The sequence below is a fragment of the Theobroma cacao genome, chromosome 5 (assembly GCF_053813885.1).
Source record: "Theobroma cacao isolate CCN51 chromosome 5, ASM5381388v1, whole genome shotgun sequence".
NCBI lineage: Eukaryota > Viridiplantae > Streptophyta > Magnoliopsida > Malvales > Malvaceae > Theobroma > Theobroma cacao.
In genome coordinates, this window is record NC_142643.1 from 3,063,347 (window position 1) to 3,075,917 (window position 12,571).

The 12,571-nt window shown below is 35.9% G+C and overlaps 2 protein-coding genes across 2 annotated transcripts; both read left to right on the plus strand.

Moving 5' to 3' along the window:
* Positions 1-4,062: 4,062 nt before the first annotated feature.
* Positions 4,063-7,174, plus strand: PAL1 (PHE ammonia lyase 1). The gene is made up of 2 exons (XM_007027292.3): positions 4,063-4,626; positions 5,295-7,174. The coding sequence occupies exons 1-2, from the start codon at positions 4,208-4,210 to the stop codon at positions 7,042-7,044; spliced, it is 2,169 nt and encodes a 722-aa protein (XP_007027354.1). The 5' UTR covers positions 4,063-4,207; the 3' UTR covers positions 7,045-7,174.
* A 2,479-nt stretch (positions 7,175-9,653) lies between these two features.
* IDH-V (isocitrate dehydrogenase V) lies at positions 9,654-12,466 on the plus strand. Its single transcript, XM_007027293.3, has 7 exons — positions 9,654-9,890; positions 10,168-10,488; positions 10,579-10,740; positions 10,831-10,905; positions 11,138-11,247; positions 11,320-11,392; positions 11,883-12,466. Exons 1-7 carry the CDS (start codon positions 9,711-9,713, stop codon positions 12,072-12,074), a joined length of 1,113 nt encoding a protein of 370 aa, XP_007027355.1. The 5' UTR covers positions 9,654-9,710; the 3' UTR covers positions 12,075-12,466.
* The last annotated feature ends 105 nt before the right edge of the window (positions 12,467-12,571 follow it).

The window sequence follows — 12,571 nt, forward strand, 5'->3', positions numbered from 1 at the left end:
TTTAATGAAAGTGATTTCAGGCAATTAAAATTTTTATACATTAACAAATTAGATGAATCTTGTTAATATTAATAATAAAAATATTTTAAAATCACAATTTAGAAATTTAATGAATAAATAAATATATATGACCATTTTCATTATTCTAAAAGTTTTTCAACATTTATATTTTTATGTATGTCATAAATATAGATATAAGTTATAAATGTAGATAACATTTTTCCTACAATTAATATTATACAAATTATTAAAATATTGATAAATATGTAAATATTTTAAAAATCTCAATATATATATATATATAATTACATAAGCTATTTCATTTGACAAAAAATATTTGTATTTATACATCATTAGGTTAATCCATCAATAATAAGAGGTGATAAAAAAAAACAATTCTAATATGAGTTATGTTTACAAATATAAAAGTGAAGTGAGCTGCTAAAACTTAATTTTGAGTTATAAGAATAAGGTTAATTCTAAATTTAAGTTGTATACTATTTCTTCTTGTACCAAAGAAAAAAAAAAAGGAATTGTGCATAAGTGAAGTTGGAAAGAAAATCATCAGAGTATTGAGTGAATGGATGCATATATGATATTTGCTTGTAGCTGAGCTGCTTTGCCTTATACCTACCATTAAAGGAAAAAGGGTGGGAAGAAGATTGTGTGAACAAGACTAGTGTTAGCTCAACAAACCATGCTTGTTAAAGAGCTCTTCTAATCTAACCCATTTTGTTTTTCTTTTGTTTTATTTCTTGTAACTGTCCTTTTTATTAAAATGTACAAGCATGCCCCACTATAAAACAAAGCAGCTTTCAGTCAAGGACCAATTAGACAAGTGAGTGGCTGGAAAATCTCCACATGGGTTTTTCTTCTTTTTGTTTTAAATAGTGATTTTATATTCAATAATTACAACAATACTATCCTTTTTTTATTATTTTCTTTAGAAGTTAAAGAGGAAAACCCATGATTTATCCACCAATTTCAACTTTTTTCTAGTGAAATGCTGAAACTTTAAATAGTTGAAGAATCTTAGCCACACATATCTTAATAATTTGGTGCTTAAAATATGACCACTTGGAGAAGTTGCCAAGAAGAACCTTACCAACGACCCCCCCCCCCCTTCTCCTCTCTCAAAAAAAGAAAAAAAGAAAAGGAAAACAAAAAGAAACTATAGATTCTGTTAATTACTTGGATATTATCTTAGACAGAAACTTATTTAGTGCCAAAAGTCCTGAAACTTTTGCATATGAATTAATGGGCTTTGACATTATTGGTCAAGAACAAGACCAATTTATCCAACTGGAAACAGATGTGCAAGACAAAAATCTGGTGTAATGTTATTAAGCTTTTAGCTAGTCTCCGGCAGGCAGCATTTTTCTTGCTGTTTTTATTTAAATCAAAGAATTAATCTTTCCTTTTACCAAAATATCCAAGAATTGGGTTACTAATAACCACATATCGTCTCACCATAATATAATTGCTAACAACCCCAACCACCCCCCCCCCCCCCCCCCCCAAAAAAAAAAAAAAAAGAAGTTAAACATTAATTTAACTTCAATTTTCAAATAATTAAAAGGGTCTCAAGGAAATAAATAAAAACATATAATTTCAAAGAGTTTGAAAGAAAATGTAATTATGAAATAAAATATATATAAAAAAGGGAAATTTATTTTTTATATAAAAATGAAATATATTTTATAATAATTAAACAATTATAGTCATACGTTATTTAAATATGTAAGTCTATTTTGAAAGTCGGCACTATAATTTATTATTTTATTTGACTCTCGAAGGGTGAATTTGTAGTATTATTTGAAACTGTAAAATATAATTCGTGTGAAACAGAAGGGGTTGGTGAGTAGGAAAAAATGATTCCATGTTCATTAAATTTGAACTTTTTTTACTTGCAGCTTTTTCCTTCTAAATAATTGAATTAGTTCAAATGTAAAAGTGAAAAATTGGAAAGGGCTACAAAGGGTTGGTGAGGCTAGGAAAGGTCCGGGGGGGGGGGGGGGGGGGGGGGGGGGGGGGGGGGGGGGGGGGAGACAAAATCAGAGTTGGTGAGGTTTGAACAAAAGTTTCAAATGGCTTTGAGGATAAGTTCTAAACAGAACACCTTTCTTGAAAAAAAAGTATACCACCAAACCCTATTTTTGTGAAGGGAATATTTATTAATTATAAGTGGCTGGTAAAAATATTATTAAAGGTATTTATTTTACACTATAAGAGATAATTCTTACTCGTCTCATAAAATTAACAAATTATGAATCTTTAAACAGTTAATTTGAAGTTTCGGATTTTTAATTAACTATTGGAGACTTATATTAAGCTCATATGGACCATTAAATCATTAACTAATTGATACTTTAAAGTTTATACAACATAGCATTAAAGAATAGATAAAAAAGATTGAATCTTTGACATTAACAACACCGTTTCAACAACCTAAACCTCTTTTCCGAAAAAGTTAATAAATATTTTTACCAACCAAATTAAATTTGGTTTACTATTTATTCTTACAAAAAATAATAAAAATATAAACCGAGTCTAAATAAACAAGCCGAAAAAAGCTAGAAATATTGGTTTTAGCTGCTAATTAAGAGAATAATTTCATTTGACCAAAACAAAAAGAGAGGATAATTAATCACATATAGTACAGTAATTTTAAAAGAAATGGTCCACAGGGGGTTAAATTTTTGCCCTCTATTCTAAATTAGCTGGCTCAGTCTAGATGTGTACCTTTTTTTTTTTTTTTTTTTGAAACTGGATGGCCTTTTATTAAGATTAGATTTGGACGAGATCAAATGGTATACTAAAAACTCAAACTCAACATGCACGTGGGTGTCTCTATACATGTAATGATTTCAGATTAATCGGAGGCGATGAAGGGTCAAATATCGGAAAGTTCAAGGAGAAATGAAAGTTTTGAGTTCTCAGCTGTTTTTTCTTTAACAAGTTTCATCTTCAAATTGATAGAGAACCTTATAGTCATTACAGACAAAAAACTAGGTAGACCGGTTCGCAGGTGCTTTTGTTGGACCAAAGTTTTTTCTCAGGGGACGATTGTATAAATTATCCATAAAATAACAAAAACATTATAATAAATATATAAAGGAATGAAATAATCTGTACGACTTGCTCACTATCATGCTAAAAAAAACTAATTATAGAACATGTCAAGATCGAAGAAGTTTTCAGAGTTAGAGAGTTAAATGTATAGTTAAATATCACTAGGAAATGATCCAAATGTTTAAGTACAAAGCAACCGGCATTCATTGCAGTGGGCTTTCGCTAGCTGCACCCAAAAACCAAAGCATCATGTGGCCACGGTGATGATGCCGAATCCAATACTGTTGTGTCTGTGAATTGGTTTTTGGCATCTTCCTGAAAGTGGACAGTTTTTTTTCAGACAAAACGTGGCAACATTAGCCAAAAGCTAGTGCATGTAGGGAAGCCATGAATTGTCGATGAGATGAGGCTTTTGAATAAACTAACGGGGTGAAACATTAGATGACTGAGATCATTTTGTAAATTAAGAAAAAAGGTTTTGATTAATTAAATTTTTAAAAAAATTTTGAACTTTATTCTTTAATTAAAATATCATGTACCAATCCATTAATTAAATATTTGAATGTAATTGAAAGCAAAGGGTTTAGTTACGAAAGAATTACGTGTGGCACAGTCGTTGCAATAATTTAAGGGACTTGTTGCGACGTAACCTAACCAATGGGTGCGGGGTGGGGGGACTATAAGGTTACAACTTTCTTCATCATTTCCTCCTCGATTCCCACCAACCACATCCTCTCCTCAAAGCTCCAGCCACCACCACTTTCACGAGTCAAATGTTTACCTTTCTTTCTTCATTTCGCCCGCTGATCCAAATCTAGTCCACGCTCTTTTCTTTTGACCCTTGGATCATTTTTAAATCAACGGCCCTTCTTGAATCTCAACCAACCCAAGCCCGAAGCCTTTTCTCTCCCTCTGCCAAGCCTTATGCTTACCTACCAACTCACTCCCCCCTGCCCTTCTCTCTTCTATATAAACCACCTTTCTTCTCCCTTCTCTCCTCAGGAAGGAAACGAAAGGGAAACAAATAAACTCTCATTTCCTATCTCAACTACAGGAAAAGACAGACATTGTAAATTAAGAAGTACTTCATCTTCTTTACTGGGTCATTCTTCATTCTCAGTTTTCCTTGTTTAACATGGAGACGATCGCTCAAAATGGTCGCCAGAACGGTTCTTTGGAGAGCTTTTGCACAACTGCTTCCACTGCTACAAAGGGTGCCGTCGTCGACCCTTTGAACTGGGGTGCTACAGCTGAGTCACTCAAGGGAAGTCATTTGGATGAAGTGAAACGCATGGTTGCTGAGTATAGGAAGCCTTCAGTGAAGCTTGGTGGCGAGACCTTGACGATTTCTCAAGTTGCAGCCATAGCTACGCGGGACTTGGGGGTCAAAGTTGAGCTCTCCGAGGATGCGAGGGCCGGCGTCAAGGCTAGTGCTGATTGGGTCCTTGATGGCATGAACAAAGGCACCGACAGCTATGGTGTTACGACCGGTTTTGGTGCTACTTCTCATAGAAGAACCAAGCAAGGAGCTGCTCTTCAAAAAGAGCTAATTAGGTAAGTTAAAAAACTTTCTTTCTTACTATGCCTACCAAATTAACTACAAACTGTCATCTGGAAATCAAAATACTACGTAGCATGCGGACTTCGGTTTCAAACTGAGTTCATCCGTCCGAGTTGACTCAGACCTTTATATTGAGGCAGGGCAAATTTTGGGTTTCCTTTTTTTTTTGTTTGGGGTTGGGGGTGGGGACAAGTGATTTTGTCTGTGGGATTAAACATTGAAGTCAAAATTCAACTTTGTGGCAGTAGTCCGAAGTAACTGGACGGCGGTCGAGTTGACTGGGCCTGTTGGGCCGAGTTAAAACCGAGTTAAGTATAGTAAATAAATAAAATTCATTACCATAATAACTTGTCAACTTGGGCTGGCTATTTTTGGAAAGAACGTGGAAGTAATGCGGGATGGGGCCAGATTTGTGGTTCGAAGGTTGATAGGGTGTCATCATAAAAGTAATGGTGCAATTTAAGGCAAATTTATTTATGATGAATGGGCCAATGGGACAACATTTGACCATATCAACATAGTATGTTTCTTTCAGATAGGAAAATTATGGTTAAAGCAGATCGCCTAATCTAAGCATAGTTTTCTATGTTAATTAAATTTTAAAGTCACGAATTGGAAAATTGGTTTTATCAGTATAATTAAATCTGTTTTGTTGCTCCAGGTTCTTGAACGCTGGGATCTTTGGCAATGGAACCGAGTCATGCCACACACTCCCTCACTCAGCAACTAGAGCAGCTATGCTTGTTAGGATCAACACCCTCCTCCAGGGATACTCTGGCATCAGATTTGAAATCCTGGAGGCGATCACCAAGCTTCTCAACCACAACATCACCCCATGCCTGCCACTGCGTGGCACAATTACTGCATCTGGCGATCTTGTTCCTCTTTCCTACATTGCTGGATTGCTCACTGGCAGGCCTAATTCCAAGGCCGTTGGACCCAAGGGCGAATCGCTTGATGCCCAGGAAGCGTTCTGCGTAGCCGGTATTGATACTGGGTTCTTCGTTTTGCAGCCTAAGGAAGGCCTTGCTCTGGTCAATGGCACTGCAGTTGGTTCAGGCTTGGCTTCCATGGTTCTTTTTGAAGCAAACATTTTGGCCGTTTTGTCAGAAATTTTATCAGCAATTTTTGCTGAAGTCATGAACGGTAAACCTGAGTTCACTGACCATTTGACGCATAAATTGAAGCACCATCCAGGACAAATTGAGGCTGCAGCCATAATGGAACACATACTTGAGGGGAGCTCTTATGTTAAAGCAGCTAAGAAGTTGCACGAAATGGATCCCCTGCAAAAACCAAAACAAGATCGCTACGCTCTGAGGACTTCTCCACAATGGCTTGGTCCACAGATTGAAGTGATCAGATTCGCAACCAAATCAATTGAAAGAGAGATTAACTCCGTCAATGATAACCCTTTGATCGATGTTTCAAGGAACAAGGCATTACATGGTGGCAACTTCCAGGGTACCCCAATTGGTGTCTCAATGGATAATGCCCGTTTGGCTATTGCAGCCATCGGAAAACTTATGTTCGCTCAGTTCTCTGAACTTGTTAATGATTTCTACAACAATGGTCTCCCATCAAACCTCTCCGGTGGTAGGAACCCAAGTCTAGATTATGGTTTCAAGGGTGCTGAAATTGCAATGGCTTCCTACTGTTCTGAGCTCCAATACCTAGCTAATCCAGTCACTAACCATGTCCAGAGTGCCGAGCAGCACAACCAAGATGTGAACTCTCTGGGACTAATATCTTCGAGAAAAACTGCCGAGGCTGTTGATATATTGAAGCTTATGTCCTCTACATACTTGGTGGCTCTTTGCCAAGCTATTGATTTGAGGCATTTGGAAGAGAATTTGAGGAACACAGTGAAGAACACCGTGAGCCAGATAGCTAAGAAAATCCTCACTACCGGTGCCAATGGTGAACTTCACCCTTCAAGATTCAGTGAGAAGGATTTACTCAAAGCTGTTGATAGCGAATACGTCTTTGCCTACATTGATGACCCCTGCAGTGCTACCTACCCATTGATGCAAAAGCTGAGGCAAGTACTTGTTGAGCATGCATTGGCAAATGGTGAGAATGAGAAGAATGCAAGCACTTCAATCTTCCAAAAGGTCGCAGCTTTTGAAGAGGAGTTAAAGGCTATCTTGCCAAAGGAGGTCGAGAGTGCAAGGTTGTCACTTGAGAATGGAAATGCAGGAATTCCTAACAGGATCCAGGAATGCAGATCATATCCCTTGTACAAGTTCGTGAGGGAGGAGCTTGGAACAGGGCTGCTAACTGGAGAAAATGTCAAGTCACCTGGTGAGGAGTTTGACAAGGTGTTCACAGCTATGTGCCAGGGGAAGATCATTGATCCAATGCTGGAATGCCTTAAGGAATGGAACGGTGCCCCTCTACCAATCTGCTAGTTTGCTGTCATTTTGATCTTTGAAATTTGTTATCCAATCTCTTTCTTTGTTTTTCCACCTCTCTTTTGTTTGAATTTCCTTGTAAAAGAAGTTAATGATATGAACGCGTATGTAATATGTTTATTTCTCATTTCCATCTCTCTTTTCCCCTTAAAGTTTCTATCACATAAGAGGTAGATGGTGGCATGACATTCTAGAGCACCATTAAGCAGTCAATGGACCCTTCACCCTTGTCCATTGCTACTCCCAAAACTTAAAACTTACACTAGTAATATTTGGGATGAAATTGAAAATAACCCCTAGCTTGATCCTCGGGAGTGTTGCAAAATGCTTGAAGTAACAACTTCAACTGAATATTTTTCTCCCCTTCCTCTTTATTACACTGTCATGAGAGCCACATGGGTTCCTTACAGACTTTCACCAACTCACCCACATTATTTAATATTGGACCCTGATCAAGGCGTCATACTTGGAAAGCCCTTGGCTACCCAATAATGGACAGAAACGTGATAGTTGTGTTCAATAATTCCAATAACACCACTAGCCAAAACAACCAGAAAGAAATTCCAATAGCAGAAATTGAATGTCAGTGTGTGACATAGATTTTTAAATTTTATGCTATGTGTGGGCGGTGGGTCCTTTGATCCTGGAAATCCTCAGTCATTATTGACATACATGACGTCCAAAGATTTTGATAACAAAAACAAAATGAAGTAAAAAGGCAGCTAATGTGAGCCCCAGAGGCCAGTGGAGCAAACCAAAGCACATTTACTTTGCTCATTTGCATTTGTTTCAGGCATTAACTGAAGCTGACATCAGCTGCAACTGCACTCTGCCACTTTGCTCAACGTGGATCAGAATTGAAGAGCAAGGGGTAGTGTTTTTTTCCTCTTCTTTCAAGCTTTAAGAATGGCTGATTTCAGGTAAGAAAACATGGCCTGACTGAACAATTTCCCCAGTGAACATAGTCCAATGCCACTGCTAGTATTCTCTAGTGGCAGATGGAGATTACCAAAAAGCAAGAAAGGAATTGCTGCCTGCTAGGACCATTTTTGGCAATTGGCACTGCTGACTTTGACACTCATGTTGGTCCCAAATTGCAAACGGCTTCAACGTTAAATTGTGGTGATTGAGGATTACATCTAATCCTGGTTTCTGTGGATTTTACTCAGCCTGATAATGCTAGATGCAAATGGCAATTATTACCCATTTTGAAGCTCTTCACAGAGCCATTACCCCGTTTCCATTTTGTTTGGAGGGGCAAGAAAGATGGCCTTCGGACGATCCAATTGGGCCTTCAGAGGTAGCGAGATAATATTTAGAAAGTCTCTTTGTCCCATCAGGCTTGAGTTACTAGGCTTCAGTGGTGAGCAGTTGGATGATTCGGTTAATTCAATATGATATATTTAGAGGTTAAATGGATTAAATTATTTTAAAAAATTAATTAGAATCGATCAATTATAAAAAAAATTGAATCAATCAAATATATAAAATTGATTCAATGAGTTCAGTTTTGGATAAAAAGATTAAAATTTTATTTTTTTACAAATTACAATATTAAAATATATAAATTTCATTTAAAATTATAAAATATGAAATAAAAATTAATTATAAAAATATATATTATATATAAATTTAAAATAATATATATAAATATTATATATGTAATTAGTTTGATCTTTTGATGGATTCGATTCAAAAATTTTAAAATAAAAAATTGATCAAATAAACTAATTGAATCGAAGTGTATGAGATGGAGTCATTGACGTGATTCAATTTTATTCACTCTTATCTAACTTCTTAAGGCAGCCCATTCTCTGATGTTGTTGGACCATTGCACCTTATCTCAAAATGGGCTAGCTATTCTAATATAGACCCAAAAGTATCTCAATTTATTTTTCATAGCTAATATAAAAAAAATTAGATAAATAATATATCTTATAATTTGAGACATAATAAATTTAACTTAAGGTATAATATTTAGCACTTAATTGTCCCTTTTCTTTTGTTAAATTCTTCTTGACACCATTAAAATTAAGGTGCTTAAATGTCTCTTATTCCATTAAATTAATATTAATAATAAAATTAAAAAATTCTTAAAAACAAAGCTAATTATGTTAAGTAAAAAGTAACCACTTTTCAAAAGTAAAATAAAAAGTAACCAATTAATTTCCCAATTTTAATTTCAAGAGACATTTATTTTATTTTAAATTACAAAACATTTTTTTGGAATGTCAAGAAACTCATTTTTTAATTAAACAAATAAAATGACTAAAAAAATTAAGAGGTCATTTGGTTGATTTTTTATTATTTATTTTTATAATAAAAATATATAAAAGTAAAAAGTACGTGACAATTTTTTGTTCTGTATAATTAAAAAAGAAGAGCATTTCTATTTTCTAAATTATGTAGTGGTACTTATTTGGGTTGACTTGTAATTACAAACTACGCCAAGTGGCCAAGTGGACTTTTCAAAGTTTGACCAGCTCCTAAATAAAAATACACGTGGCATATCAATAGTAAAAATAATAATAATAAAAAAAAAGAAGGAGCAAATCTGCCCTGACTGGCAAAATTTGGGAATAACATAGCTTTATATGGCACTGAAAATATATTTTTAATTCTACACTTTAACAGAGTCGAGGGGTCGCAACCCAGCACGGTCAATGGCGACGCAGCTCCTGAGACGACGAGCCACTCAGATCCTTTCCCACTCCAATCTTAATCCTAACCGTACCTCGCCGCTATCCTTAGCTAGAGCTTTCTCTTCCGCCACCGATCCCATCCGAGCCACTCTCTTCCCTGGCGACGGCATCGGCCCCGAGATCGCTGAGTCCGTCAAACAGGTTCCTTCCCCCTATATCCGAATTTTCGCTTGGAAAGTCCTGATTTTTTAGTTTCGATGGATTTAATCATAAGTATTAGAAATTAAAATTTTTGCTTTAAAAAGTTTTTAATTTAGGCACAGACTGTCAGAAATTAGATATTTTTAGTTTAAAAGAAGCAAATTTTATAAAATTATAAAAAATATATATTTGTATGAAAAATATCATTATCAAGACCCAATTTTTATTTAAATTTCGTGAAATTATGGTGGGAACTGAGTAATTTTAATTGATTCAGGTTTTTAGAGCAGCTGAAGTGCCGATTGAATGGGAAGAACATTATGTTGGGGATCAAATTGATCCAAGAACTCAGAGTTTTCTAACTTGGGAAAGTTTAGAATCAGTAAGAAGGAATGGGGTAGGCTTGAAAGGTCCAATGGCTACACCTATTGGTAAAGGTCATCGGTCTTTGAACCTTACTCTAAGGAAAGAACTTAATCTGTATGCCAATGTCAGGCCGTGTTATAGCCTTCCGGGATATAAGACTCGGTATGATAATGTAAATCTTATTACTATTCGTGAAAACACAGAAGGGGAGTACAGTGGACTCGAACATCAAGTAAGTTGGTTTCTATAGTTTGTATGCAATTTGATAAATGGGGTATTCACTATAAGTATGAGGAGGTAATTCTTTTGCTTTGGGCGCTAGGTGGTGAGAGGTGTGGTTGAAAGTCTCAAGATTATTACTCGTCAGGCAAGTTTGAGGGTGGCTGAATATGCTTTTCACTATGCCAAGACCCATGGAAGAGAGCGAGTTTCTGCAATTCATAAAGCCAATATTATGCAGAAAACAGATGGTCTTTTTCTTAAGGTCTGCCAATTTAAATGCCTAGTTTGTTGGTTCTTCATTAATTTCCTAGAGTTACTGTTTATTAAAGTTGGTTTACTTTTCTGTTTCTAGTGCTGCCGGGAGGTTGCAGAGAAATACCCTGAGATAACATATGAGGAAGTAGTCATTGACAATTGCTGTATGATGGTATGACAGATTTCCTCCTATAAGTATTATGTTGCTTTTTTTTCCCCACTTTTGATGTGATGGGAGAGGTCAGATTTTGAATCAGCTACTTTAAGGGCTACCTTTCTGCCTATATTACTTTTGACATCTGACAGAAAGAGTTCTTGTTTAGACATGCACAGAATTGCATGTTCATCTTTTATGGAAGTGAAAACTGATATCTAGAACTAATTACATTTTGTGCTACCTGCAGCTTGTGAAGAATCCAGCACTTTTTGATGTTTTGGTGATGCCTAACCTCTATGGTGACATTATCAGTGACCTTTGTGCTGGATTGGTTGGCGGCTTGGGTTTAACACCAAGGTAACTAAACCTTCCTAATAATCACCAGTAACATACATCTAGATGGTTTAACAGCATTTTCTTCTTCTGCAGTTGCAATATTGGTGAGGGAGGAATCGCCCTTGCTGAAGCTGTTCATGGTTCAGCACCTGATATTGCAGGAAAGGTTAGTCGTCAAATCTATCTTCTGATTTCTAATGGAGTATCTGTCCTTCATTTATTTCTGTGTTGCCATTCATTTTGCATAGACAAGGAGCACTTGTGAAAAATATGAAGATATGTCTAGGGATTGTTAGTCATGTAGTGCTTTAGTGGATACAAAGAAAATCTTAATGGTTGAGAGTTGAGATTGGATATCTAGAGAAAGACTATTAAGGTGTAACTGTGTGCATTATGCTAATTATCAAGCTGTGTCAGGTTTTCAATTTTGGATTCTGTGCTTGGTTATTGGAGTTTCTAGATTGTGGTTCTTTAAGTCTGGAGGAAATGGTGGTAGTTTGGAGTAGAAAACCCATTAGGGTCATGTTTGCCTGTCATGATTTGTTAATTGCCTCTGCCAAGTACCTCCTGTCTTTTCTCTTTCAACTGTATATTTCTGAGTTTAATTTCAATTCTCATTGCACCAGCTAATTATTTATATGGTTGACATTATTTAGAATTTGGCAAATCCAACTGCTTTGCTATTGAGTGCGGTCTCAATGTTACACCACTTAAATCTCCATGACAAGGCCGATAGGATTCAGGATGCCATTCTCAAAACAATTGCTGAGGGGAATCATCGAACTGCTGACCTTGGTGGCTCTTCAACAACAACTGATTTTACCAAGGCTATTTGTGATCACCTTTAGAGATTGTTTCTTTGCAGGCATTTCTGGTTTTGCGTTGGATTTCTTTGCAACTTGTCTGCTATGTTTTTCACCTCGGCTTAAATGTTTTCTTTCTTCTCTTATGAAGAGGAATAAAAATAACATCACCTTGATGGCGAAGGAATGTATCTTCTTAACTCTTTTATCTTCAGCTATGGAGAATATGTGGCGCCAGTTAAATTTGCGAAGAAAACATTCGAGATTACTGGGGCTTTTATAAGGAAAAGTATTCAGTGAAGATGATGTGTTTCTTCTTCATGGTCTTTATTTCCCGACTTTGATAAGCTGTATTTTCACATATTGATGCGACTAAGGTGGAACGATTGTTATATTTAGAATTATTTATTTCATTGAAATCAAACAAGTTTCATGTCGCTGTGATGTGCTTGCAGACTGTTGTGTTTCCTGTTGTCATGCCTTCCCTACAGTGCTTTCGATTGGTTCACTTATGAGAATGCTTTTGGTTTGTCACAATTTGT

What these genes read in the sequence shown, in the direction of transcription:
- IDH-V (XM_007027293.3), top strand. Translation starts at nt 9,711, where the DNA reads ATGGCGACGCAGCTCCTGAGACGACGAGCCACTCAGATCCTTTCCCAC. An exon ending in TCGCTGAGTCCGTCAAACAG is followed by an intron (nt 9,891 to 10,167) that starts GTTCCTTCCCCC and finishes TAATTGATTCAG; the next exon opens with GTTTTTAGAGCAGCTGAAGT. An exon ending in CACCTGATATTGCAGGAAAG is followed by an intron (nt 11,393 to 11,882) that starts GTTAGTCGTCAA and finishes GACATTATTTAG; the next exon opens with AATTTGGCAAATCCAACTGC.
- PAL1 (XM_007027292.3), top strand. Translation starts at nt 4,208, where the DNA reads ATGGAGACGATCGCTCAAAATGGTCGCCAGAACGGTTCTTTGGAGAGC. An exon ending in CTTCAAAAAGAGCTAATTAG is followed by an intron (nt 4,627 to 5,294) that starts GTAAGTTAAAAA and finishes TTGTTGCTCCAG; the next exon opens with GTTCTTGAACGCTGGGATCT.